We start from the raw sequence: 23,634 nt of genomic DNA, 5'->3' as shown, positions 1-23,634 counted from the left end.
TCTATTCTCTGTCTCCAGTTTTGGCCATCTTGTATTTACCAGTTGAAACCAAGTCTAATTGAAACACCGTTCTTGCAGTTTTCTAAAATTTTGATACTCAGTTCCAATCAGCATAGAAGACTAAGATACATACAAGTCTAAGATGACATGTACAAGACTAATAGAAGACTGTACTAAGAAATGTACTTGTTTTCAAAGTTTCCCTATTTTGTGATAAACATTCCTAGAAATATTCTGGTTCCAAGTGGTTGAAAGAGTGTGTTACCCACATAGCTTTAAAACTTAAACTGTTTTATTGCATTTAAGAATTTGTGAGTTAATGAGAGCATTTTGCATAGACAATGTCTGAACCACGGGCCACTTAGATGTGACATTAAGTTGCTTGAAAAGGTGCCCGGAGTAGTTTTGCTTTCAGAAATGCTGCCACAGCATCACTGTACTCTAATTTGGCCTTAGCTTGGCTTTTCTCTCCTCAAAGAACTTTTTACATCTAATTTCCATAGCAAAACAACAGAATGTACCAAACTATTTGTTGCATGGCTTACAAAATTAACATACCCTTGGGAGTATAAAGAAATCAGCCCTCTTCATATTTGCAAAGCCTCGTCTCATTCTCCAGTATTTGCCAGCCTGTTACATGTATTGATATGATTATGGTCCTCATAATCATGGTTATTTTCCATCTGTGGCTGAGTCAGTTATCTGCTTTCCATTTGCTTCAAAGATCTCATTAGTAAGGCCATGCTTTTTTCAGTAGTGTTAGAAGTGTATTGTTTATTTCCGTAGTGGTTCCTTGGATTTCTAAAATAAACCACAACTTTAGGAATTCACTGAAAAATAAGGGATGTGTGCCCCTCCTCCAAGGCTTTAATGACTCTTGTAAGCCAATAGTAGTAACAAATAATAATAGTAAGAGCTAGTGAACTGAAACATGCTTGGTTTATAATTAAGTCTAGGTAACTTCATCTTTCAAAATGCACTGTTAAACAAAACGAAAATAGTGTGACTTCTATTGCACTCTAACAGGTGCAATTGTTACGAACTGTTAACTGTTTAGAAACATTTACGGAGTAAAGGGAAAAGAGGAGGATGTGCATCTGCAGCTTGTTTACTGTGAATCAAAGTGATTTTGCTACAAAACAAAACCAATGAATGCTTGCATATTTAAATGTGCTAATTGCCCGTGTACTAATTATAATGTTTATCAGAGTGATATTAAACAGGTAATTTGATTAGAGCCACAAGCCAGTCTAATCTTTTTATTCTCCTTTTTCCTCAAAGCTGAAGCTATAAAAGCAAAAGGTCGAGTTTCTATCCCATACTCACTCTTCCAGTCAACTGCAGAAGACTTAAAAGTGGAAGGGCTGCCAGAAGGTGTCCCCTTCAGGCGTCCATCCACGTACGGCATTCCCCGGCTGGAGAGGATACTTCTAGCAAAGGAGAGGATTAAATTTGTGATTAAAAGGTAAGGAACTTTGCATTTTTGTCTGTACGTTACTCATGGTTTTCTGCTGGCTCCTCTCCGCTTCATTTTATCTTCAAGAACTTCCAGACTGGTTTCTACTGACATATTCATTTGGAATACTAAGGAGGAATTTTTAGTTGATGTTCACTCTGATAAACTCAGCTTATCAGACCAGCAGAACACCATAGTGGTGTGAACAGATCTCTGGACAGATCTCTTCAATATTATGGATTTCTTGTCATGAGCAGATCTCTTTGTACTGTTCAAATCTCTTCAGCTGCAGTACCTGTTGAAAGCCATTGACTTTGGCATATTTGATGCTATCTAAGGATCTTGGCCTAAATTTCAGCTTGTGTTTTTATTTTTTTTTCTTGCTGGAACGCTGTATCAAAGTGTCTATGGCTGTATCTGTATAGAGGAACTCCCAGGGCAGGCTTGAGGCCAAGATATAGCTACTGGTTCGTGTTGTTTAATTGGATGTGTGTCTTGTGTGTGCCTGGAGGTAGATCAGGTAGCATACATGAAGGACACCTAAGGTGCACCTAGAGACTGCTTGAAGCTTAAAGGAAGCTTCAGTGAGTATCAGCTCCTGTTTTCCTGGGGTTTAGTGGTGTAGGGCCTAATCCAAGTTTTTGAAATGGACAGGAATTTGCTGATTGCAGTGGTCAGGCTCAGAATTGGGAGTAATGACAGCCCCTGCCCCTGTGCTAGTTGCTCCTATTTGAGAGGTACATGGCCAGTTTCTGTCATCCTGATACTTGCAGATAACTAGGAAAGAGGAAGAAGTGTAGATCTACCTTTTGTCTGACTTAAAATCAGACACTATGCATAGATTTTAGTATCCATGCAATGCTGGCACCTTCTCTTGTCAAATTTGTCTTAGTTGTTAACAGAAATTAATTTATGCTGTTTATTGGTTTTGTAATATGTGGTAACCAGAGCAGCTCAAAAACCAGTTTGGCTCTGTGAGAAACATCAGAATGTTTAATTTCATGTTTGTTCAAATGTGGATAAAACTAGATGTATTTGAGAAACCGAAGTGTCTGCTTTGAAGTTTTCCTTTTTTAGAGATTAAACTTTTGGTTTGGATCTTTGTTTCTTATGAAATGTATCTTAGAGTTAAGTTTAGTGGAACCTGTATGTTACCATGAAATGTTATAGCTCAGGTGGATATGGATATCAGGCATGAAAAATGTTTTGTCAGTAGTGTTCCAATTAGCTTTTATGCTACTTTGGTGTTAATTGGAATTTAATGTTGGGAATCATGATGTCCCCTGAGGCGTTTTTTGTTTGGTTGGTTTTTTTCCTTCAGTAGTAACTTGAGGCTGTAACTGGAGGCTGGTTTCTCAAAGCGTCTGTTACTGTTAAGCATGTATCTTAAATCTTTTAGGGATGAACTTCTGAATTCAACAGATGTTCCATTGGACAAAACAGCTAAAGGAGGTAAGTTTTCAAATGTGTGAGTTGTACAAGTACAGTATGATATTCATATTTGTCAGTCTTAGTGGTGGCTACAATTTGCTTTTACTAATAACACATTGCAAATAATTCCTCTGGATTTGAATTTTCTTTAGCTACAGAGGGACAGGAGTTTTCCACTGGTTATCCAAGCCAGTGTTACTAATGCTCTGTCAATTAATTTGATTCAGCTGGTTTTCAAAGGAAAAACCTTGAGCTGTGTTAGTCTGTTGAGATATAAAGAAAAGGCAAGAGTTTCCACAGCTGATAAGAGTTTACTGGGAACTATCTGTACTGTGGAATAATTGCTTATATATGGTATTTTCCAAAATCAGATTAACTGAAATGCACTGATGAACATAGTGATTATAGTGGTGCAAAAATAATACATTCCAGCCACTTTTCCCATCACGAATACTTTTCAGCAGATTCATGCTCTTACATGTCTTGTCTCCATTGAGCACCCATCCAAAGATGGCAAAGATAGCAAAAATGACCATGGAAATTTAAGACTACAGGAATAGATTTTTTTTTTCCAGTTGCACCCATGAATTCATTTCCTCTCAAACTGAGAGAAAGAAGTTTAACATTGAAAAAGAATCAAGTTTTGAAAGAATTGTACCTCTGCACGAACACTGGTTGGTAAATGTCTTTCCCCGACTTGTTTTTCCGTTCAGTTGAATTCTATTGTTTCTTGGGCTTCAGAGCATTTTTTTAAATGTCCAATTAAACAAAGTGTTGAAAGCTTGTATGTCTGAAAAAACAGTTGCAAAGAAATTGCTCCCAAACCCAAAATACTGACTGGCACCCTCAACCTGGTTGAACTGTGAATTTTAGTAATACCAGAGAAGTCCTTAGTTCAGACAGTAACACAAGCATATAGACAGAACTGTTTGCACTAGTGCAGCACTGTTATGTTGTATTATATACTCATAGTCTTTTGTTGTAAAAAGTATTATCAAAGACTGTACTAAGGTGAATATTAAGGATATAAATTAAGCAAAGCAATTATGCCATAAAAATGTGTCTTTAACATGTGTGCAGGAATTAAACTTTTCCTGAAGTATAAGTTAACCTAGTGTTTTGAGTCTTAATAACCTACTGTTCCTTCAAGCAGCAAATTTGACTACAAAAATAGTAGGTAGGCTAATAACTGAGCCTTAACCCTAGGTGTACTTTTGTCTGGGTCAAGTTAGCCCTTTTCTCTGTTGTTTTAGTCAGATTTAATATGTTTGTACTGATTACGAAGGCAAAGGAAGTACATTACTTATCTCATAAAACCCCTGTAGCTAAGAAAACCAGTGGTAAGCAATTTTTATGACACAGCATTATGAACAGTTTCTTACATTTCTTGTCATCACCAACTTGTAGTGATAGTCATGCGTGACCTCTGCATCCTTTCTAAGAGAAGAGAGCATCTGTGGAAGCTGTCAGTAACATCTCACGGAACACAGAAGACAGCAGATGTCTGAGCCTCCTTTCCCTCAGTTTTCTTTTCTTCCTGTTTGGATTCCCTCTTTCCCAGTAGTTCACTGTCTCTTCTGCTACTCCATGTGTCCACTGCCATCTTAAAAGACATTGGCTCCACGTCCAATGTCCTGCTCTGTCTGTAGCACCTGCTAGCTTGTATCCCCAGCAGGAGAGGAATGGCGTGAATATGGAACCTGTATTTTGACTGGCAGAGGAAATGATGATTTGGGTTTGCATTCCTGTGGGAAGCAGTCTAGTCAGGAAGGTTTTATAGAATGGCTTCAGTCCTGAAACCCTTAAAAGACTGATACTGGCTGCAAGACAAAACCAGTCAGGCAGTGATGGTTTGGCTCAGGAATGGCTGGAGAAGCATGAGCTGGTGCTTATGCTGATAGCCCAGCCTGGTGCAGTGCAGTTACGGAGGTTTTTGCTTCTGCATGCTGGCTAAACCCAGTGTGGCAGCTGCCCGTGTCTTGTACGAGCTTCACAAAAAGCTTCGACAATAAGTTTGACTTATTGGTCACAAAGACATATTCAGAAGAAAAAAGTGATTTGTATTATATGTCCTTTCATCCCTTGTAAGCAGGTTTTCATTCCATAGGCATGCCTAATTCTGCATTGAATATCAAGATAATTCTTCAGAAAATGACACTGGCAAAAATCTCCAAGTGGGACTGCAGATCAGAGGTGGCTGATGAAAGCATTGTAATTCTTGTGTATTTTGTAGGAAATGATGTCACTGGTTCAGTGGATTTTTGTTCAGTTTTAATATTATGTAATTTTTTAATGATTATTTTTTTGTAGTTCCCAGTTGAATCCATGCTTCTTCCTCACAGCATTTTCTGTGTTACCTGAAAATGCAGGATGATTATGCATGCTGTAAACTGAACAACTGAAAATATAACCAAAATAATTAAGAAATTTTGTTTTTGTTCTGTGTCAGTCTCAAATACAGGAAAAGAGGAGTGGCATACCAAAGTCACCAAACTGAGAAAGATGGTAGATCAACTCTTTTGTAAAAAGTTTGGTGAGTACACTATTTTCTTTTCTTTATAGCTTTGTATTTCTTGAAGGTTGTATTCAGTCCTTCCTTTGAACATCTAAGTGAATGAGACCTTTGATCAGGGTTTTTTTTTTCAAATATTTAAAATCCTGGCAGTTGAGTGAAAAATAATGTTTTAGTTTACTGCTTATACAAGGTAAAGTCATAGTTTTAAAAAATAATTATAAGTCATATATACAGCTCTTCTGATTGCTCTCAATTCCCTCCTATTTGGATATTTTTCCTTTGATGGTGAATAAACTAGCCATTTACTTATTTATGTCCATTGCAGTATCATTAAAATTAGTATTAGAACATTTCCAGGTGAATTTTTATATCCTCTCCAATATAAAAGATAGTCAACTTCCTAAGAGCTAGAATAAAACGTTGCATAATCCTCTGTTATAGACTAAAAACTCTGGATAAAACCACTGTAGTATGCCTCAGTGAGCAATCCAGTAATCTTCAGTCTGGTATTGTGATCGCCCAGCAAGACCATCATGCAATATGGCAAATTTTTTACATTTTTGGTGTGCTGAGACTTGGATTTAGATGTCCTGAATTGTCCCAGGTTCTAAGATCACAATTGCAATAGCCTGAGTAATTGGTATCAGCTAGCTTTTAATGAAGGTTGATTGCTGTCCAGTTACTGGATGTATTTTGTTCCAACAGCCAAGGCCTTGGGGAGCAGTGAGCCCAAAGTTGTTCCATACAAGAAATTTGAAGCTCATCCAACTGACCTCTATGTTGAAGGGCTGCCAGAAAACATCCCTTTTAGGAGTCCCTCCTGGTATGGAATCCCTTGCCTTGAACAAATAATTCAAGTGGGCAAGAGAATAAAATTTGTGATCAAAAAGTAAGTATTTGTTTAATGCCTAAACCTTGAGGTTTTCTTAAAAAAGAGGCTAAGCAAACACCCTGTGTGTAATCAAGCACTTGATTTCATGAAGTCATGAAGCATTTGGTTTCTAGTTACCAAATAGGCAAATTAAATATTCTGCATTAAAAAGTGGGTATTTGCAATCCAGACAAGTATTCCAAAATACCTCTGTAGCATGTTGACAAGAGTGACAAACATAATAGAAAAATCCGGACTCTTCAATTCATGTCATGATAGGTAGTAATATTTAATTTATGTCAAGAATAAGCAGATTATTTGTGTCCTTGTTGCAGACCAGAGCTGCTAACTATCACTTCAACCGAAATTATTCAGCCCAAGTTGAACCCAAGAGGTAAGACAAGTGCTGTCTCCAAGTGGGAATGGAAGGGTTTGGTTTGCTGGATAAGTGCAGCATTTTTCAAGTAACCCTTGTGTGATGAGTGTGTTGGCATGTTCTTCATGGGGGCTGCAAGGAATAAATTGATCACTATGAACATGGATTGTGGGATCACGGTGCAGTCCACCTGCCTTTGAATAACTACACTGGGTCACCTTCACAGCCCCAGTAACTGGAGTTACTGTCCTGACCTGAATGAAAGCTCTGAAGGCCCTTGGCATTTCACAGCTGATCCTGGGCTCTTTTCAGGCCTCTGTTGGGAAGGAGTTGTAGGAGCTTCTTCAAAGTGCCTTAACAGGGGGGGAGAATCATTTTGGGGTTTATTTCCGAATGCCCTGAATTGGAGTGTATTGGGACTCTCTTGCTACAGGAATATGCAATCCAGATCTCATTGAGTTTTAGAGGAGTATGAATCTGCTTGTAATAATAACACAAATGGATATCCAGGGCTTCCTATGTTTTTCCACACACATAGCTCGTGTGAAGGAGAAAAAAAAGGAATATGATTTAATAATCATGTAAGTAGTAGTTGTCTTATATCATCACAACATATTGTGGATTTTATTCGGATTTTAGGAAAAAACTCATATTCAGTAAGTGGGTAGCTCAGTAGAAAAGATGGGGTTCACTGTGGAGCAGAGGAAAAGGCAGCATTGAGTCTGAGGTTTTTTCAAAGTAGTAACAGCAGGTGCCAGTGACAGCAGTAAAAAAACAGCTAATAAAGTTCTCTTTCTGAAAGGTAAGTAGTGATGATGATTCTTAAACCTCAGACTGAATGTTCGGAATAATTTTATTTTTTTTTTTACTGGTTATTTCACTGTATCTTTCACTAACTAATAAGTGATTCTGGAATTACCAGTGCTCACAAAGCTTTCTGGGGTCTAAGGTTTGATATCAGACAGGCAAACACAGCAAATGATCTCCTGCGCTTAAAGACCAGTGAAAACCACTTTCCCAGACAAAGACCAAGGATCTTCCTACTGTAGTTGCAAACTTGATGTTGCTAAAGAATATTAGACTTCTTTTAAGCAAAATATTATTCTTTTGCAAAATTAATCCTGTGCTCTCAACAGATAGTTTATGAATAACACTTCAGTGTTTTAAAGTGAATTACTCTAGTTGCTTTGCCACTGAGACTACACACATGCAGATTTTAAATACCTGTGAAATCTATCAGATAAGTAGGCCAGACTGCAAAAAATAATAATGCATCTTGCCATGGAAGTATAAGACACTAGAACTAAGCAAGTTAGGTAATTTCTGAGTCAAAAATAGGATTTGGAAACAAAAAATTTCTGTATAGCTTCCTCCCTGCATGCATTCCACAGCTTGGAAAGAATGGGTTTGACTCAGTAGCAGTTATTTGTTATTTGTGGTTTGTGATGAAACATGAAGTATGATGCCGTTTGTTAGAAAATAAGTGCTTTTTATACCACATCCTTTGCTTTCTTCTCTATCTAAGCTACAAATTGTCCGTGCTAGTTAGCACTCCTGTAATTGGCTTTTATTTACGATAGAGAATACGACTGAAGATGATTTTTTTATGCTAATCAAAATGTTTAGCAAAGCAGTCTTTAAATCCTCATCTTCTGCTCTAAAGAGTGTTATTTATTATACACTATGATTAATTAATTCCAACTTTGTAAGAGCCACTAAAATAGTTTGTTCCTGCATCTAAAGGCTCTGAAAAACAAGTTCTCCCACTTGGGTCAGTGTTTGAAATTTGTAACTATATTTAAACAGATTTTTCATTATATAGAAGGAATTGCATGTGTCATTAATCTGCTATTAGTAATCATTATTCATTGTGTATCCTTGTCTCCTCAGATGTGATTGTGTTGATAGTTTTCAAGTTCTTATGTTGGAAGAAATGTGTTCAAATGTACCTCTGTTCCTAGAGCTGTGTCATTCTCTGACATATCTATTTCTGGTTTTCAGAGAGAGAAGATTGGAATGCCAAGATCACAAAGCTAAGAAACCAAGTAGAAGAGTTATTTAGTAAGAAATTTGGTAAGTTAAATGCTAAATGAACCGTTCTGTAATGCTGCTGCATTTTAAAACTCCTCTGTTTAAACGTTACTGTATTTACTTAAGCATCAGAAATATACTAGGACAGATATGGAAATCTTGACTCCTCTTACCTATGTTTTACTGACTCTATCCTGTAACTGACATAAATATTTTTATAGCAGCATCCTAGGCCATAACTTTTCCAGACTTGTGACAAGAGATGATGGTATGTGCACAAAAGCTTTTGGATGAAAAAAGTTCTTAAAAGAAAATATTAGACACCGCAGGCTTAGATGTTACCTGTAACAAGATGGACCAAGTCCCCATTTGCAGTTATTCTACAGAAAATAATAGGAAATCTGTTTAAATCTATTTAGATATTTCTGTTGTTTGCGGTTTTTTATTAGCTCTGAGTAACAGAGCTTCTGTAAGCCAAGGTTAATAAAGTCACTTGAGATAAAATTCCACCCATTTGAGTATATAATCTATCATTTAATCTTTATTTTCAGGCCAAGCTCTGGGGATTTCAGAGGCAGTGAAAGTTCCCTATGCTGTATTTGAGTCAAATCCTGCGCATTTGTGCGTTGAAGGCTTGCCAGATGGAATCCCCTTCCGGAGTCCCACATGGTTTGGAATTCCACGCCTTGAAAGAATTATCCGTGCGAGTGACAAAATCAAATTTGTTATTAAAAAGTATGTTTGCAATTCAGTTATTTTTACTCATGATTTTGAAGTTATTTGATTTTATTCCCAGCAACTTTAGGCTTTAAGTGCTACCTAAATTCTGGTTCCATGAAACAGAAAGACCATTTTGCACATATGTTTTGTCTCATAAAAGGATATACATTCCTCATTAAATTTCTGTAGATGTATAAATTGGGTGTTTCATACATCAAGGATCTAGGGAAGGGAAAATGGTCTTGTACCTAGAAGATTTTTTTCTTATTTTTTTTTTCTTTTTCTTTATTATTTTTGCTTAAAATAGACTCAAAATAAAATTACAGATAAGAAAATGTAGCTTTATGGTTGGGGTTTTTTTTTTGCTTAAAGTAGAGGGAGAGTCATCTACACTTCTAGCAGAATTTTATTGTAAAGAGCTGATGTTATGTGTGTTGGAACTCAACTGAATTCCAAGAAATGTTAACATTTTGCTGTATTATTTGACTTGTAATTGATCAGGTTGTGTTCTGTCCAACTTCTAGGCCCGAGCTTCTCAATTCCTATTTGTCTCGAAAACTGGCTAATAAAAAATACACAAAAGGTAAACAATTTGCTGCCATCAATTCCTAAATACTTAGTTTCTGCTTCCCTAGCAGACTGAAAGATCTGAAAGATCTGAAAGATCTTTGTGGTTGAAAAATACGGGTGTTGCAAAAAAAGGGCATTAAGATGATCTAGCATAGTAGCCTGTTCAAATGCTATTATTTGAAAAATATAATCCATAAATTTATCTGGTTTTTTAAATTGACTATCCTAGTATGGAAAATGGAACTTACCCAATTTTGACAACTTTTATTTTGCTTTTAATGGCTTAAATCATATTTAACTTAGAGCTGTGAACTGCAGTAAGTAAAAATTATATTTTATAAGAAAAAAAAAGTCCTTGAAGTTGCCTATAAAAAATTCAGATGTTAATAATTTTTTGTTACTTAGATAATAAAAAGTACCAAACCTGTCCTTCACCCTTAGAAACAATGAAGTCTTCTCTTCTGAATTAGTGGCATGAAAATTTAGGTATAATACCTGCCTTTTTCAAGAGCACTAAAACTACTTTTTAAGGCTGTGAGCATCACTGTATTGTTCAGGGTTTACAGTGTACTTACTTCAGTCTGTTGGAATTTTTGGAATACAGCTGGGTTTTTTTGTTAGCTGTGCAGGATATAGGTTGTAAAGGGTTTGTGCTTTACACCTTGTGTTCTCTTGGCTTCCAGCAACGAGTCCAGGGAGTTCCAAAAGGTCGCGAAGTCCTGCACGCAATTCAAATGTCCCAGAGATTGAAGTTACTGTTGATGGAAGTACGGAAGAAATATCATTAAGCATTCTTCTGATGCTCTTCTATTTTATTTTTCTTATGTTTCTGTTCTTCTCAGCTTTTGTAGTCCATAAATAACTTGTACACCTGCCTCATGTAGCAAACTCTTTCATTTCAAGGCTCCAGATACACTTTAATGTAGAAACAGTTTTACTTTTTGTTTCTGAATAATACTGTATTCTGTGTAGATGATGCTTATGTGGAATGTTGGAATTTGACGGCTTGCTTGGCCCATTATTGCAAGCAGAGATGTGGGAACTGACGTAGCCCATGGGCAGAGAAATGACAGATGTGATCAGTAGTATCAAATGCTTAAATACAATCCTACGAGAACTTCTTAAGGGGTTTTTTTTATTCTACTCTTAATTCAGAAGTTAAGATTTCTCTAGTAATCAGCTTTGATGTGTTGTTTTTGTATGATGTCTTGCTTCTGCTCTCTGCATGTATATATGTAATGTCTCTTCACAGGTCCTGATAAAACACAAACAACAAGGACTCAAACTAATTCTCAAACCAATGGCTCCAATATAAGTTTCAAGCCACAAGGAAAAGACTTCTCTTTTCGTAAGTGTTGTGGGAATTCGTACAGATGCATTCTTTTAATATTGGTATGGAACATTCTGATTACATATTTTGCATTCATGTTCTGTTGTACAGTTAGTGAATGACTGAAGCTCTTGCTTTCATGTACATTCAGTTCTTCATCCTGTGGAGTAATATGCAGTAGAAAAATCCTAAATGATGTATGGAGAATGCTGTACAAATGCAGCACAGGTCCGTTAGATCTTTGGGTTTGGTCAGGCCCGTTTAGATTTTGCTGGTCTTTACTGCACGATGCTTCAGACCCTTGAAGGACTTTTCTGGTGCAAAGTACCACCAAAGTGGATAAACCCAGCTAAGATCTGATATAGTGCATAAATTTCATAAGCACTCAACAAATCTGAAATATTGACATCACTGTGGAGGCATACCATTCCTGTAGGAACCAGGAAGGATTTGAATTAACATTGGTAAGCCATGCTCTATCAGAGCTAGTTATGCATGATTGCCTAGTCCAAGTTTGTAAAATCAGTAAAGGAAAAGCTGGACAGGACTGGAAGCCATATAGTTGTGTTCCCGAGTGTTGGCTGGAGCTTTTTGGGCTTAAAGGCCCAGGCCTGTCTGTGCAGTGCTCTGGCACAGGAGTCTCTGTATTGAAAGCAGCATCAATTTGCAACTCAGATAAATTCTTCGTAGTCAAATAAGATGAGTGACTGCACTCAGAGTAACTGTAAGCAATTCTATGTCTCAGTAAACCTTTTTTTCAGCATCCTTACTTATATATATATATATATATATAAAAGTTTGTTGTTATTTGCTTTTTCTTTTTTGTCCCACATGCTTTCTTTTTAGCGTTATGGTCAAAAAATGTGAAAGAAAGTAATACTTTACTCCTACTGAGTCAACTGAGAATGCATATAAGATACTGATTTGGAATGACTGCTCCTTTTGACATGGGTGTTATTCATAATCAGAGCTGTGTTCAGTTTTTTTTGGACTTGCTTGCTATTGATAGACCTAGGCTTTTTTTTTTTTTTACTTTAAACTGAGTTTTTAGTTTTGTAGACCAGCCATAGACCACTTAGTGCAGCCACAAGTAAAAAGGATCCAAGGGAATGGCATGAAGTTGTGTCAGGGGAGGTTTGGGTTGGATCTTAGAAAAAGAGTCTTCCCCCAGAGGATGGTTGGGCACTTTTCAGACTCCTCAGTGCTCTCTCAGCACCAAGGCCGACAGAGCTCAAGGAGCATTTGGATGATACTCTCAGGCACGTTGTGTGACTCTTTGGAATAGTCCTGTGCAGGGCCAGGATTTGGACTTGATGATCCTTGTGAGTCCCTTCCAACTCAGCATATTCTGTGATTCTGTGACTGTAATTTCTCTGGTGGCTGTCAGAAACAAAATGCTTATCTTGATGGGCATCTGATTTCACCCACTGAAGTAGAAACTGGGCTAGAGATTATAGATCTCAGGAGAGAGGTGTGTGTTTCAGAGCTGTGTCACTGAACACGTGAATAGTTTTCTGCCACTATTTTGGGTGGTGGTTCAGATGAGTAAATTTTATACTGCCTAATACTGTAAATTTAGATCACTCTTGGATTAATTTTAATAGCCCTTGCTTTATCTCATAGCAATATCTTTCAAAGCTTCAGGAAAATGAGGATTGATGTGAATATAGTTTTGCAGAATGAAAGCCATTTTGCACATTTTACTGCCATAGTAAATCAGTTATCAAACGTAATAATTTATTAAGCATTTTTTAAAATATTCTTTGAAGACTGATTCATTGTGTGAGCGTTGATTTAATTCTTTCAATTTCCTCCTGGCAGAGGCATGGAATGCCAAAATTAGTGACTTAAAGCAGAGAGTCGAAGATCTTTTTAATGAAAAATGTGGTAAGTTTATTGATTCTTTTTTACTGAGAAGCCTTTTTATGAACATGCAGTTAGATGTATGAGAGATGTTCACGTTTATTTCAGAGGTCCTGCAATTCTTGTGTGCCCTACACAGTTTCCCATCTGCGTTCATTCTTATGTACTTGCTTGCAGTCCTGTGTCTCATTTCCACTAGTTTTTTATTTGGATTTGGAAATGGAGAAGTTGTAGTTGGATTATGAATTTTTTAATGACCCACAGATACAGTGATCCACATCCTGACACATCTTTTTAAGCTTTCTTCACTCTGCTTATGAATGGGACTTTGTATGACTCTGCAGGACTTCAATGCGTTACGGATCGTATCTGGAGAGATGTGCACTGTCGTATTCCAGCACTTCCTCTAGTCCAGGCTGTTTGGAAACTAATGAGTTTTGGAAGTAATGATTTCTGATTACTCTTCTGAGTGCAGGTTTTTGAACAAGAGAACTAATCTCACTGCCCTTAGTACTGTTCTCTAGAAGAGGCCGAGACCAAATGCATGGCTTGTAACAAAGTGAGATACATATGGGATAGTCTCGTATGCAGACCAAGCCAGTGGCATGAACTGGCTGCCAATTGCTAATTTTCAGTAAATCATGATGAGATTTACTGCAACAGAATGAGTTATGTTTGAAACTTAATTTTCTTCGTGCCTATTCATAGCTGTCACCAAAAAAGGCAAGCCTGCTGGTTCTGCCTAATCTAGTTATATATGTGCCAACTATGCCATACCATTTATACCAGAGGTTTTCTGTTTCGTTACACGTGAGTTACCTAACTGGTAGCTTATTTGCTCTGTTGCATTTCAGGGGAAGCGCTAGGACTCAGTAAACCGGTGAAGGTGCCATTTTCACTGTTTGAATCCTTCCCGGACGTTTTCTACGTGGAAGGACTACCTGAGGGGGTACCTTTCCGCCAACCTTCAACTTTTGGAATTCCAAGACTAGAGAAGATCCTGAGAAACAAATCTAAAATAAAATTCATTATTAAAAAGTAAGACTCCCATATGTCTTTGTTCTATGAGTATTGAAATGTAGACCAAAACATTAAATTGTGTTGGGAAGTTGCTGAATTACTCTATAAAATACACACTGGAATATATTTAGTAATTGAGGAAATGGCCAGAAAGCTCTTGTAGAGGTGGAGCAAGATACAATACTCTCTTTGTTCTGAAAGACTCTTAGAGGCTGTTGTGAGAGGAAGAACAAGTCCAGATTTCTTAGCTCATTACAATTATCACATCACTGGTTTAGTTCCTACTGCAGGGAGCACTTACAGGTTACTCATAAAGCTTGCTGGCTGTGTACTAAGAGCTGAGAAGTGGAGATTCATATAGTGGGGTGTGTAAGAATTTTCTTGTCTAGAACAAGTTTAGATAGCCATGTGCCAGTGTCAAAACAGTGGCAAGAGAAGTTACAAGGGCATGTAGTGATAGAAAAAGGAGGAATGGCTTTAAATTGACAGGGCAGGGTTAGACTGGATATTAGGAAGAAATTTTTCCCTGTGAGGGTGGTGAGGCCCTGGCACAGGTTGCCCAGAGAAGCTGAGGATGCCCCATCCCTGGAAGTGTCCAAGGCCAAGATGGATGGGGCTTGGAGCAACATGGGATAGAGGAACATGTCCCTGCCCATGGCAGGAGGTGGAAGTGGATGGGCTTTAAGGTCTCCTCCAACCCAAACCATTCTGTGATTCTAAAAAGTTATGGAGCCTCTCAAGTCATTGCATTCTTGACTGTCGGTTTGGCTGAGAGGATATCACTTATTTCCTGTCTTTAATAAAATAATACTAGAAAATTGATGATGTAATTTTATTGTTGTACATGAAATGTTGGATCTGTTTGCAGGCCTGAGATGTTGGAGGCAGCTGTTAAAGAAAGTTCTGCTAGAAGCCCCTCAAGTGAGTTTTGCAACTGCTTCATGTTCTATGTAACAGTTTCTTTTAAGGATTAAATACAGATTATAAGAGCTGTATGGTGTTAACAAATTCCTGAAAGATTCATTCTACATTGGAGTTGTTTGGTTCGTTTGCTTAATTGATTGTTTTTAAGATGGGAAAAGCACTTACCAATCACAGTTTAAATATACTTCTAGCAAGGGAGTATTAATTTCCTAAAGTTATTCACAATAATCATGTGTCTGATGTATTCTTTACTGTTATTTATCAAAATGTAGCCAGCAATATATGATTCACAGGAGTAATTCTGGTCTAGAGATAAATTATTTGCTCCTAATATGTAGGTCATCTAAATGACCCTAAGAGATGGGCATGCAGATAGCCAGTAGAAAATTGTGTCAGGTAGGTAGGTAGGTCATGGAATAAATGCTCCTATTTTGAAACTGGGTTCTCTTTGAAAACTTTGCCAATATCTGTTGTTTTGCAATATTTTCTTTATATAAGAAATTGAAAATTTTGAGTTCTCTATAAATGTTTTCTGAATTAGTCCTTTTACGGAAAACTAATTCATCTGATATAGCCAATACAGCAAGAACCACAACAAACACAGTGGTGAACACAACCTCTGGTGCTGAAGACCTGAACATGATTCAAGTAACTATACCAAGTGTCTATACTGGCTGGTTTCATGTCATACTATTTGTGCTTATATTTTTCATGACATTTGTTTAGTTCGATGAAGTTTTTCCTACAGTCCGGCTGGTTCACTGAAATGCAAGTACAGTCAACAAAGAGCATAATTGAGCATTTTGTTTTTATTGAGATGTTAAATATTTTCTAATACTCATTAATATCTCTTCAGTCACATCTTTAGAATACTCTTGGTCCAACAACTAGTTAGGAAGTATCCACATTTTTCTCATGCAATAAATGAAATACTGATTTGCAATTCTTGGCAAATTCAAGAGGTCGGTACTCAGACTGAATTGAATAACGACTCAGACTGAACTGCTTGGTCTTAACACTGATTACTGCTTTCTCAGGCATATAGTCCATCCACTGGAATTCACTGGAAACCATGAGAAATGGCCATCTTATTGAATGGTCACTTTGCTTTACCTTTCCCCACCATTCTGTGTTCTGTAAGAAAATAAAATACAATTTGTTGGTTCAGATTAAGTTTACAAAGTCATCTCTAGACAGTAAACCTAGGTTTATCCCTAGAAGTGTCCAAGGCCAGGTTGGACGGGGCTTGGAGCAACCTGCTCTAGTGAGAGGTATCCCTTCCCATGGGAGGGGGTGGAACCTTCTAAACCCCGTCATTCTAGGATTCTGTGATTTCTTAATAACCATCTATTTTTGTGTATTTCTACAATTCTCTGTTACTGATAAAATGAGGAGCAAAGACAGCACCTGTTTTGAAGCCTTCAGGTGTATCTGCTTTAAGTAAATACGCAGGGATAAACAAGCTTCAGGGGTAGAAAAGTTTGTGCTTAATTCTCATGCTATTCTAACAATTTCTTCCAGATGATGAAAGTGAGCGACCGTCAAAAGTAGAAAAGACCAGACAACTGAGAGAGCAAGTAAATGATCTTTTTAGCCAGAAATTTGGTAATTGCTTCTTACTCCCCGTTTTTACATAGGTGTGGGTGTAATAAATGTTGTTGATACTGAAGTTACTGAATGAGTATTCACTTACAGTGAATTATATATGTGATCATTAAAATGAACAAATTTGAGAATTGTATATGAATGTTGTGCTTTGACTTAGAAAAGAATCTTTTGTAAGTGATGTAGATAGTTTTAAACAATAAAATCATAAGAGTCTAGATTGCTTCATGATTCCCCTCCCCTTTCCTGTTTCTTTTTGTGTCAACATGGATGAAGTATTTATTTTGCATGGTTCTTCTGAGGGCTTCATAATCCCAAAGTCATAATACTTGGGAATAGAGTAATTTTAAAAATGCAGCGTAAGCTTTTTGCTGTGTGTAGTTTTGTTTGGATTTTTTACTTTGCATTGTACAGCAGTAATGACCTGAGTTTCTTTATCTGAAATTCCTTCACTTGTGCTGTGTTGAATTGCATTTCATGGCCTTGCAGGAAATGCTTTATTTTCCTTCATGTAGTTATTTCCTTTTATACCCTGTTCTATACTTTTTTTTAGTAAAAGCAGAATCTGTGTTCTTCATATGGTGAGCAGTCAGAGTTGGAATTGTGACTAATGTTCATGAATGTAATCCAACACCTCTATTTCTAATGCCGTAATGGTTTCATTGTCAAGTGAATGTTCATAATTTCAGATCTGATAGAAAGCTTGGGTTTGCGTTGTTTGTTAATCATCTGAGGACTTTTTTCTTCAGTGTAGTCATAAATATTATAAGGTTTGACAATAAACATGACCTCTCTCACTTAGGTGAAGCCACTGGTATGAATTTTCCTGTGAAAGTTCCATACAGAAAAATCACTACCAACCCTGGGTGTGTGGTGGTGGAGGGGTTGCCTCCCGGCGTGGCGTTTAAAGCACCCAGTTATCTGGAAATCAGCTCGATGGAGAAGATTTTGGAATCAGCAGAACTTATCAAGTTTACTGTCGTTCGGTATGTAGTTGCTGTTGATTAGATTGTGCAGGTGCTGTGAACACAGCCCTGTAGCTGGAATAAATTGAAATGTGAGAGAATAGAAGTAGCAGTGCATCTTTAAATAGTGTGAGGTTCTTTTGGATAACAATATATCAGGTCAAATAAAGTCCAGATGTTTCTAGCATGAATGAAGTCCAGAGCTTGTTGGCTCTTAACAGTAAATAGTATGTTTGTATTAGTATTACTATTAGTATTTTTAAATATTCCAGTTGTGTTAAGAATCTTGAGTTCAGGTAAATTCTTTGATAATTTTTTCCCTACAAAATGAGCGTATCTACAAGATTTTAAAATACAGTATTGTCCAATTACAGTATAACGGAATTTCATTTATATGTGTATATTTCCACATATATATAAAACACATATATAAAACACACGTATATACAAAGTTAATTTGTATGCATGAAGCAGAATAGATAAAACTTTTGAATTGTACTAAGGAGGAGTTGAAAATAAAAATTTATCAGTTTATGTAACTCCTCAAATCATAGTTGACTTTATAGGAGTCTAAAAGTTTCAGTTTATCTTTAGAGAGAGAAATTTCTTAAATATATTTTACTAGGGGGTCTGAATTCTCAGCCCTTAATCATGGCATGTTCTAACCAAAAGTACTTTGATGTGTGTTGTTGAATGGAGCTCTAGAGAAGAGATGATCCCTTGTTAACTAGTGGTGACCAAGGGAAGGGTTTAGCTCTTCCTTTGTGTGTTACTTTTCAAAACACTAGTTTTGAACAACCACAGCACCCAAGAGCTGCTATTCCATCTGTTTTATTTGACTTTGTTTTTTGCTTTTAGCATGACCTCTGTTACAGAAAGTGTGGGGAGGTTGCACTGGGAGGACATCCCATGCAGTGCCTTTTAGAATCAGTAATTTGTTTTTTTTTTTCAGACCATTTCCAGGACTTGTGATTAACAATCGTAAGTATTTCTGAGACATTGATGACAAATGTATTTTTGTAACCTACCAAGATTAATTTTCTACATTGTGGCTTAGTGGCAGAGGCTCCATAGTCATTAAGGTCTCAGTATAACTGTCTGCGTCTTTCTTATTAAGATTTTCTGACTAATCATGCATATACGGTTAACTTGAGGGCATGGGGGTAAATTTACATTTAAACAGCGTAAGATCAGCATAACTTTCATATGAAAATGCAAGACACTGAGTTTGTATTTTTCAGCTGCAGAGTACCAAAGAGATTTAGGATCCTGACCTAGCAACAGACTTAAACGTTTAGATCCATCACAGTAGCTGTTAGTAAGCAAGAACTTTACAGTAGCTGCACAACGCTGTTCCAGTGAAAAATTCTGCATTCTGCTGAAATGGTAACTGTTTAGAGAGGCAAATGTACTTAGCTGAAGTGCCATGGCCAATTTGTCAGCATGTGCTGGGACTGGGGGAGCAGGCTGGTCATTGACCGTGTGTGGTTTGGGCATTATCTGTGTCCACTAATTATGATCAAAATGATCTTATACTGATGGATACCAAGGTGAATGAAAGGCTCTGAGCCTACTGCTTATAGGTACGATGCTTTATTCTTCATTTGAAGAACATGTGGAAACTTGAAATTTTTGATGCTTGTGGGTGAAATAGGGAACGTTTTTTCTGTAACAGAATATACTGAACAGCTCAATCACAAGTGTTAGTAACTTGTTCATGTGACAAGTGTCAGGATTTGCAGATTCAAAGGTTGCCCTTGTGTTACGTGTGAACCATTTTCATTGTGAAGTTAAACGGTGATCATGTCTAATCTTAGATCTGATGGAAAAAGCTGAAGCAGAAGCATCACCAACAGCAGCAGCCCCAGGACTACCAGGTGATGCAGAGCATGACGTATGTCTTTGCAGGAGGGGTGGGTTATGCAGTTCTCCAGCTCATTGGCAGATGACATTAATAGTCAAGTCCTGGGTATACACTGCTCATGATGAGCCATATCATTTTGATAGATTGTGTGCAACAGGGACTTTTGTAGCTGTTAAATATTAATAATTTAATGGGAAGAGCTTCTGCTTTCCTCGAGCTTTGTCATTGGTATGTTCCTTGATTTGATTTTTGCAGATGATGAGTGAGCTGAAAAGAAGGATTAGTGGGGGCAATATATAAAGCCAGTTTGGTATCCATTTATTGATGTCTTCTTAACTCAAATGTGTGCATGTCTGAACCAAATAGATGTTCAGCCAAGTGAAGTTTGCCTGCATAACTGGCAATGGGGTCTGGATAGAATTTCTACCTGCTGCAGACCTGTAACTCCTGCTAGACTGTATATGGACTGCACACATATCACCTGTCTTAGTCCGAAGGGATAACTCAGCTTTGTGCTATTAAACGTGGTTGAACAACTTCATTTTGATCCAGTATAGCTTCTGAATGTTCACAGACCTTTTAAAAATGTGTATCCCAAGTTGGTATAGTGTGGGAAAAACTTTTGCAATTGACTGACTGAATAAACCATTACAGGAAGAAATTGGGAAACGAAGAGAAAACATTATGTAAACATTTAAAGAGTAAGGGACACTTGTATGATGAAAATTATTATAAAGGAAAATACTGGCTCATCTTTTTATATGTGAAGGTGTGGGAGGGAGGAAATCAGCTGCTGATGGTCTATGAGCATCCTTAACTCAGCTGCAGTGTTAAAAAGATTAAATGGCTTTCCCAGAACCTGTTCATTTATAAACCATGCAGAGATAATAGAAAACTCATCATGGAATTAAAACATACTTCTTGTCCTGTATTCTGCATTTTCCCACTCTCCCCCGATACTCACCATCAAAGACAGTGTTCGTCAGGACTGATGACTCTTTTTTCAAGCTGCTCTGAACGGGGTGTATTCTGTGCAACTGCACATTACATTGTGCTGCAACTTGGTGGTATGTCTGTCAAGGTAAACCATTCTTTGAAGAGAAAGTGTTAGGTAGTTGAATGTAATAAATGTTTGGGATTGTTTATAATTTGCTGCAGACTGTAGAAAGTTACACAAATTTATCTCGGACAAAAAGATACAAGTCTGATTGTTAAAACAAAAATTAGTTGCCTTTTTTCAGGGAAAACTTAATTTCCCTAATCTGATTCATCATGTTGAAACTATATTCATATTCATTTGACTGTATTTTTTTCATTTAAGAGCCAGCTGAAACAAGCGGAATAGAAGTATCTCTAGGAGGTAAGTGTTCTTAAGTTATTATCAACAAATATTTTTAAGTAATGTTGAACAAAGTTTACCTTTTTTTTTGAAGTCAGGTCTTTTATTGGTTTCCAGGACATTTTTTCATATGTATTAATATCATACTGCATCATGGGAAAAATACTCTGTGCAAATGTTATTATTCAAGTAATTTTACAAAGGAGTTTTATGAACTGTTGTTCACTGGAGTCATGACGATAGATAGGCTCTCAGTGATTGTTCATATCCTGAGTGATGCATCTAATTATTCAATGCAGTAGTTTCCACAATTGATGCAAGTGATTGCCATCATCAGGAACTCTGAATGCCATATTGATATACCATGTTGAGGGCAAGGGAGGGGAATATTGTTGTTCTTCCAGAACTTAAGCTCTGAAAAACATCCAGCTTTCCTATTGTCCAAGAATATACTTGGGTTGTTTCTTTTTCAGATAGGATCATAGAATCATTTAGGTCGGAAAAGCCATCTAAGAACATCAAATCCAACTGTTCCCCCAGCACTGCCAAGCCCACCACTAAACCATCTCCCCAAGTGCCACATCCACACGGCTTATAAATCCCTCCAGGGATGGTGACTCCACCACTTCCCTGGGCAGCCTGTTGGAGAGCTTGACAACCCTTTTGGTGAAAAAATGTTTCCTAATATGTTTATATATGTGAGACTAAGAAGGCTGTAGATTTTTGTATCCCCCTCTGTGCTTTTGCATGTAGTCTTGAGGAATACTCAATTGACATGAGAATTGGGATGCTGGTGTCTGCTATGTGCTCTGCTCCTGTAAATACTGCCTTTGCTATACCCCAGTCTGTCAGGTGTGGCCGTGGACGGCCATGCCTGCCTCTGCCGTGGCTGGCACAGAGGATCTGAGGGGCTGTGGTAGTTTGCCAGGGTTCTGCCTTCATGTCAGGTGGTCCTGAGAGGGGCTCTCTGATGTGTCCATGGCAGCTTGATGGCAACATAGCCAACGGCCCTGGGACGAAGGCTTCTGTGCATCAGCACTTTAAGACTCTCAACTTCAATTCATTCCTTAATCCTGCTTATGTGGCCCCAAAAAAGAAAGCAGCAAACCTCAGCACTCCTGTTCTTCTGTACCCTTTTCCATGGAAATGCCCTTTCCAGTCTCCATTGCTTCAGTGTCCCTGTCATGTCACTGAACTCTGAGCCAAGCCAACATGCTCAACCAGAATGACTGTTACAAGCTCAGTTACAGGTTCACTCCGAGGGTTTTAAGTCAGTCTTTCCTGGAGTGTGGATCAACCCTGTTGCAGCAGTCAAGACAGAAGGAAGGCAAGCAGAGCTGAGCTGCAGATTTTAAGCTCACAGTTACTGAAAGCTGGAACATCAGATGACTTAATAATGCCAAAACTCTGTGGGGTCGCCAAAGTTAGATGATGAGGGAGAAGGACAGTTATTCCTGAATACTGTCATGTGGAGGAATTCTAGCTGTGGGCCTTCGAAATGATAGTTTGGAAGAGACAGACAAGGGTGTTTTTGAATTTGTCACCCAAAACTGGATTCAGATCCTGTAACTAGAGAAATATTTTTGTGAAAAGGCAAATGATTGGTAAAGAACTCCAAATCCCTTCAGAACTAGGCTGGAAGGTATAAAATGATTATGTGGTGAAACAGCTTGGCTTTGTAGTGATGAATTATCCTCACCCCAAACCTTCCAAACAACTTCAGGGAAAAAACAATTTCCTTCCAACATCATATTCTCTTGTTTATAAAAAGAACGGAATCAGGCTCCAGGTCACATATCCAGTGCTATACAGGTACAAGATTCTTTTCGGTTACTTCCAAGCGTCCCTGAAATGAAAAACCTGTATCAAAAGATGATAAATGCTTTAGTCAACAAGATAAAATTTGGGTTTTTTTTTTAAACATACCATAATACCTTCCTGTGGAATACTGTTCTTTGAAGAAGAAAATTAGCTAGGGCCAGAATTTGTTTTGGACAGATTGAAATAGAAAAATGCATAAGTCTGTTCCTAATTGAGAGAAGTCCTACTAATGCCATTTTATTTCCGTTATTTAAAAACTAGAGTTCTCTAAGATCCTAGGCTGCTTTACATTGAAGTGGAAATGGTAATTTCTAGAGTCAGATTGCTGTGAATACATTTTTATTTATCATTAATAGTTTAAAGGGATAATTAATGCTTTTCATGCTTTCATAAAGTTGTCCTTATTAAGTACAACCACAAAATTGGTGGGGAAGTTCCCCTTTTCTTCATTCATTACTGCTTTTTCAACAGATAATACAGAAAAAGAAGAAAATTCTCAAATAAAACAAGAACCACACCCAATAAAGCAAGAACCAGACCCAATGTCATAGACATCACCAATACCAGGTAAAAGAATTTAGTGTTTTGTGAAGTCAGCGCCTGTTAAGGAATACTATTCTTATATTTTTGGGGAGGAGAGGGTACAAGACTCAATGTCAGAAGGTGCCAGTCCTTTTCTTGTGAATTATTTTATCTGTCTCCGTTCTCACATATAAAGTGTAGAATGTTTTCACTTTCTTATCCAAATACTGTGTAAAGCACACTGTGTTCAAATTTCAGAGACAGTCAGTCCTAGGAAAATGTGACCTAAAAATAAAAATGTGTAATAATTATGTACCTGGGAGGCAGAGCAACTGAAGGCTGAGGGAATTAGTGTTTATGAAGAGCTCTGACATGGTTGTGTGAAAGAGCATTATTGTTCTTGGTAACACC

At 37.5% G+C, this 23,634-nt stretch overlaps 1 protein-coding gene across 1 annotated transcript in view; it reads left to right on the top strand.

Moving 5' to 3' along the window:
* Nucleotides 1-23,634, top strand: part of GTF2I (general transcription factor IIi) — a gene marked incomplete at its 5' end in the record, with an annotated part of 29,512 nt that overhangs the window by 1,726 nt on the left and 4,152 nt on the right. The window contains 19 exons of the mRNA XM_027664703.1: nucleotides 1,282-1,465; nucleotides 2,856-2,908; nucleotides 5,337-5,420; nucleotides 6,108-6,291; nucleotides 6,609-6,667; nucleotides 8,651-8,722; nucleotides 9,232-9,415; nucleotides 9,925-9,983; nucleotides 10,654-10,737; nucleotides 11,223-11,318; nucleotides 13,122-13,187; nucleotides 14,018-14,201; nucleotides 15,052-15,104; nucleotides 16,629-16,712; nucleotides 17,515-17,698; nucleotides 18,630-18,658; nucleotides 19,495-19,554; nucleotides 20,863-20,901; nucleotides 23,173-23,268. Of these exons, the coding sequence (XP_027520504.1) occupies nucleotides 1,282-1,465; nucleotides 2,856-2,908; nucleotides 5,337-5,420; nucleotides 6,108-6,291; nucleotides 6,609-6,667; nucleotides 8,651-8,722; nucleotides 9,232-9,415; nucleotides 9,925-9,983; nucleotides 10,654-10,737; nucleotides 11,223-11,318; nucleotides 13,122-13,187; nucleotides 14,018-14,201; nucleotides 15,052-15,104; nucleotides 16,629-16,712; nucleotides 17,515-17,698; nucleotides 18,630-18,658; nucleotides 19,495-19,554; nucleotides 20,863-20,901; nucleotides 23,173-23,252 (1,838 nt within the window). The remainder of the gene's footprint in view (nucleotides 1-1,281; nucleotides 1,466-2,855; nucleotides 2,909-5,336; nucleotides 5,421-6,107; nucleotides 6,292-6,608; nucleotides 6,668-8,650; nucleotides 8,723-9,231; nucleotides 9,416-9,924; nucleotides 9,984-10,653; nucleotides 10,738-11,222; nucleotides 11,319-13,121; nucleotides 13,188-14,017; nucleotides 14,202-15,051; nucleotides 15,105-16,628; nucleotides 16,713-17,514; nucleotides 17,699-18,629; nucleotides 18,659-19,494; nucleotides 19,555-20,862; nucleotides 20,902-23,172; nucleotides 23,269-23,634) is intronic.

The sequence above is a fragment of the Corapipo altera genome, unplaced genomic scaffold (assembly GCF_003945725.1).
Source record: "Corapipo altera isolate COAL_440 unplaced genomic scaffold, ASM394572v1 105, whole genome shotgun sequence".
Classification (NCBI taxonomy): domain Eukaryota; kingdom Metazoa; phylum Chordata; class Aves; order Passeriformes; family Pipridae; genus Corapipo; species Corapipo altera.
The sequence above is the reverse complement of the archived record's forward strand: the minus strand, read 5'-3'. Positions and strand labels throughout refer to the sequence as shown.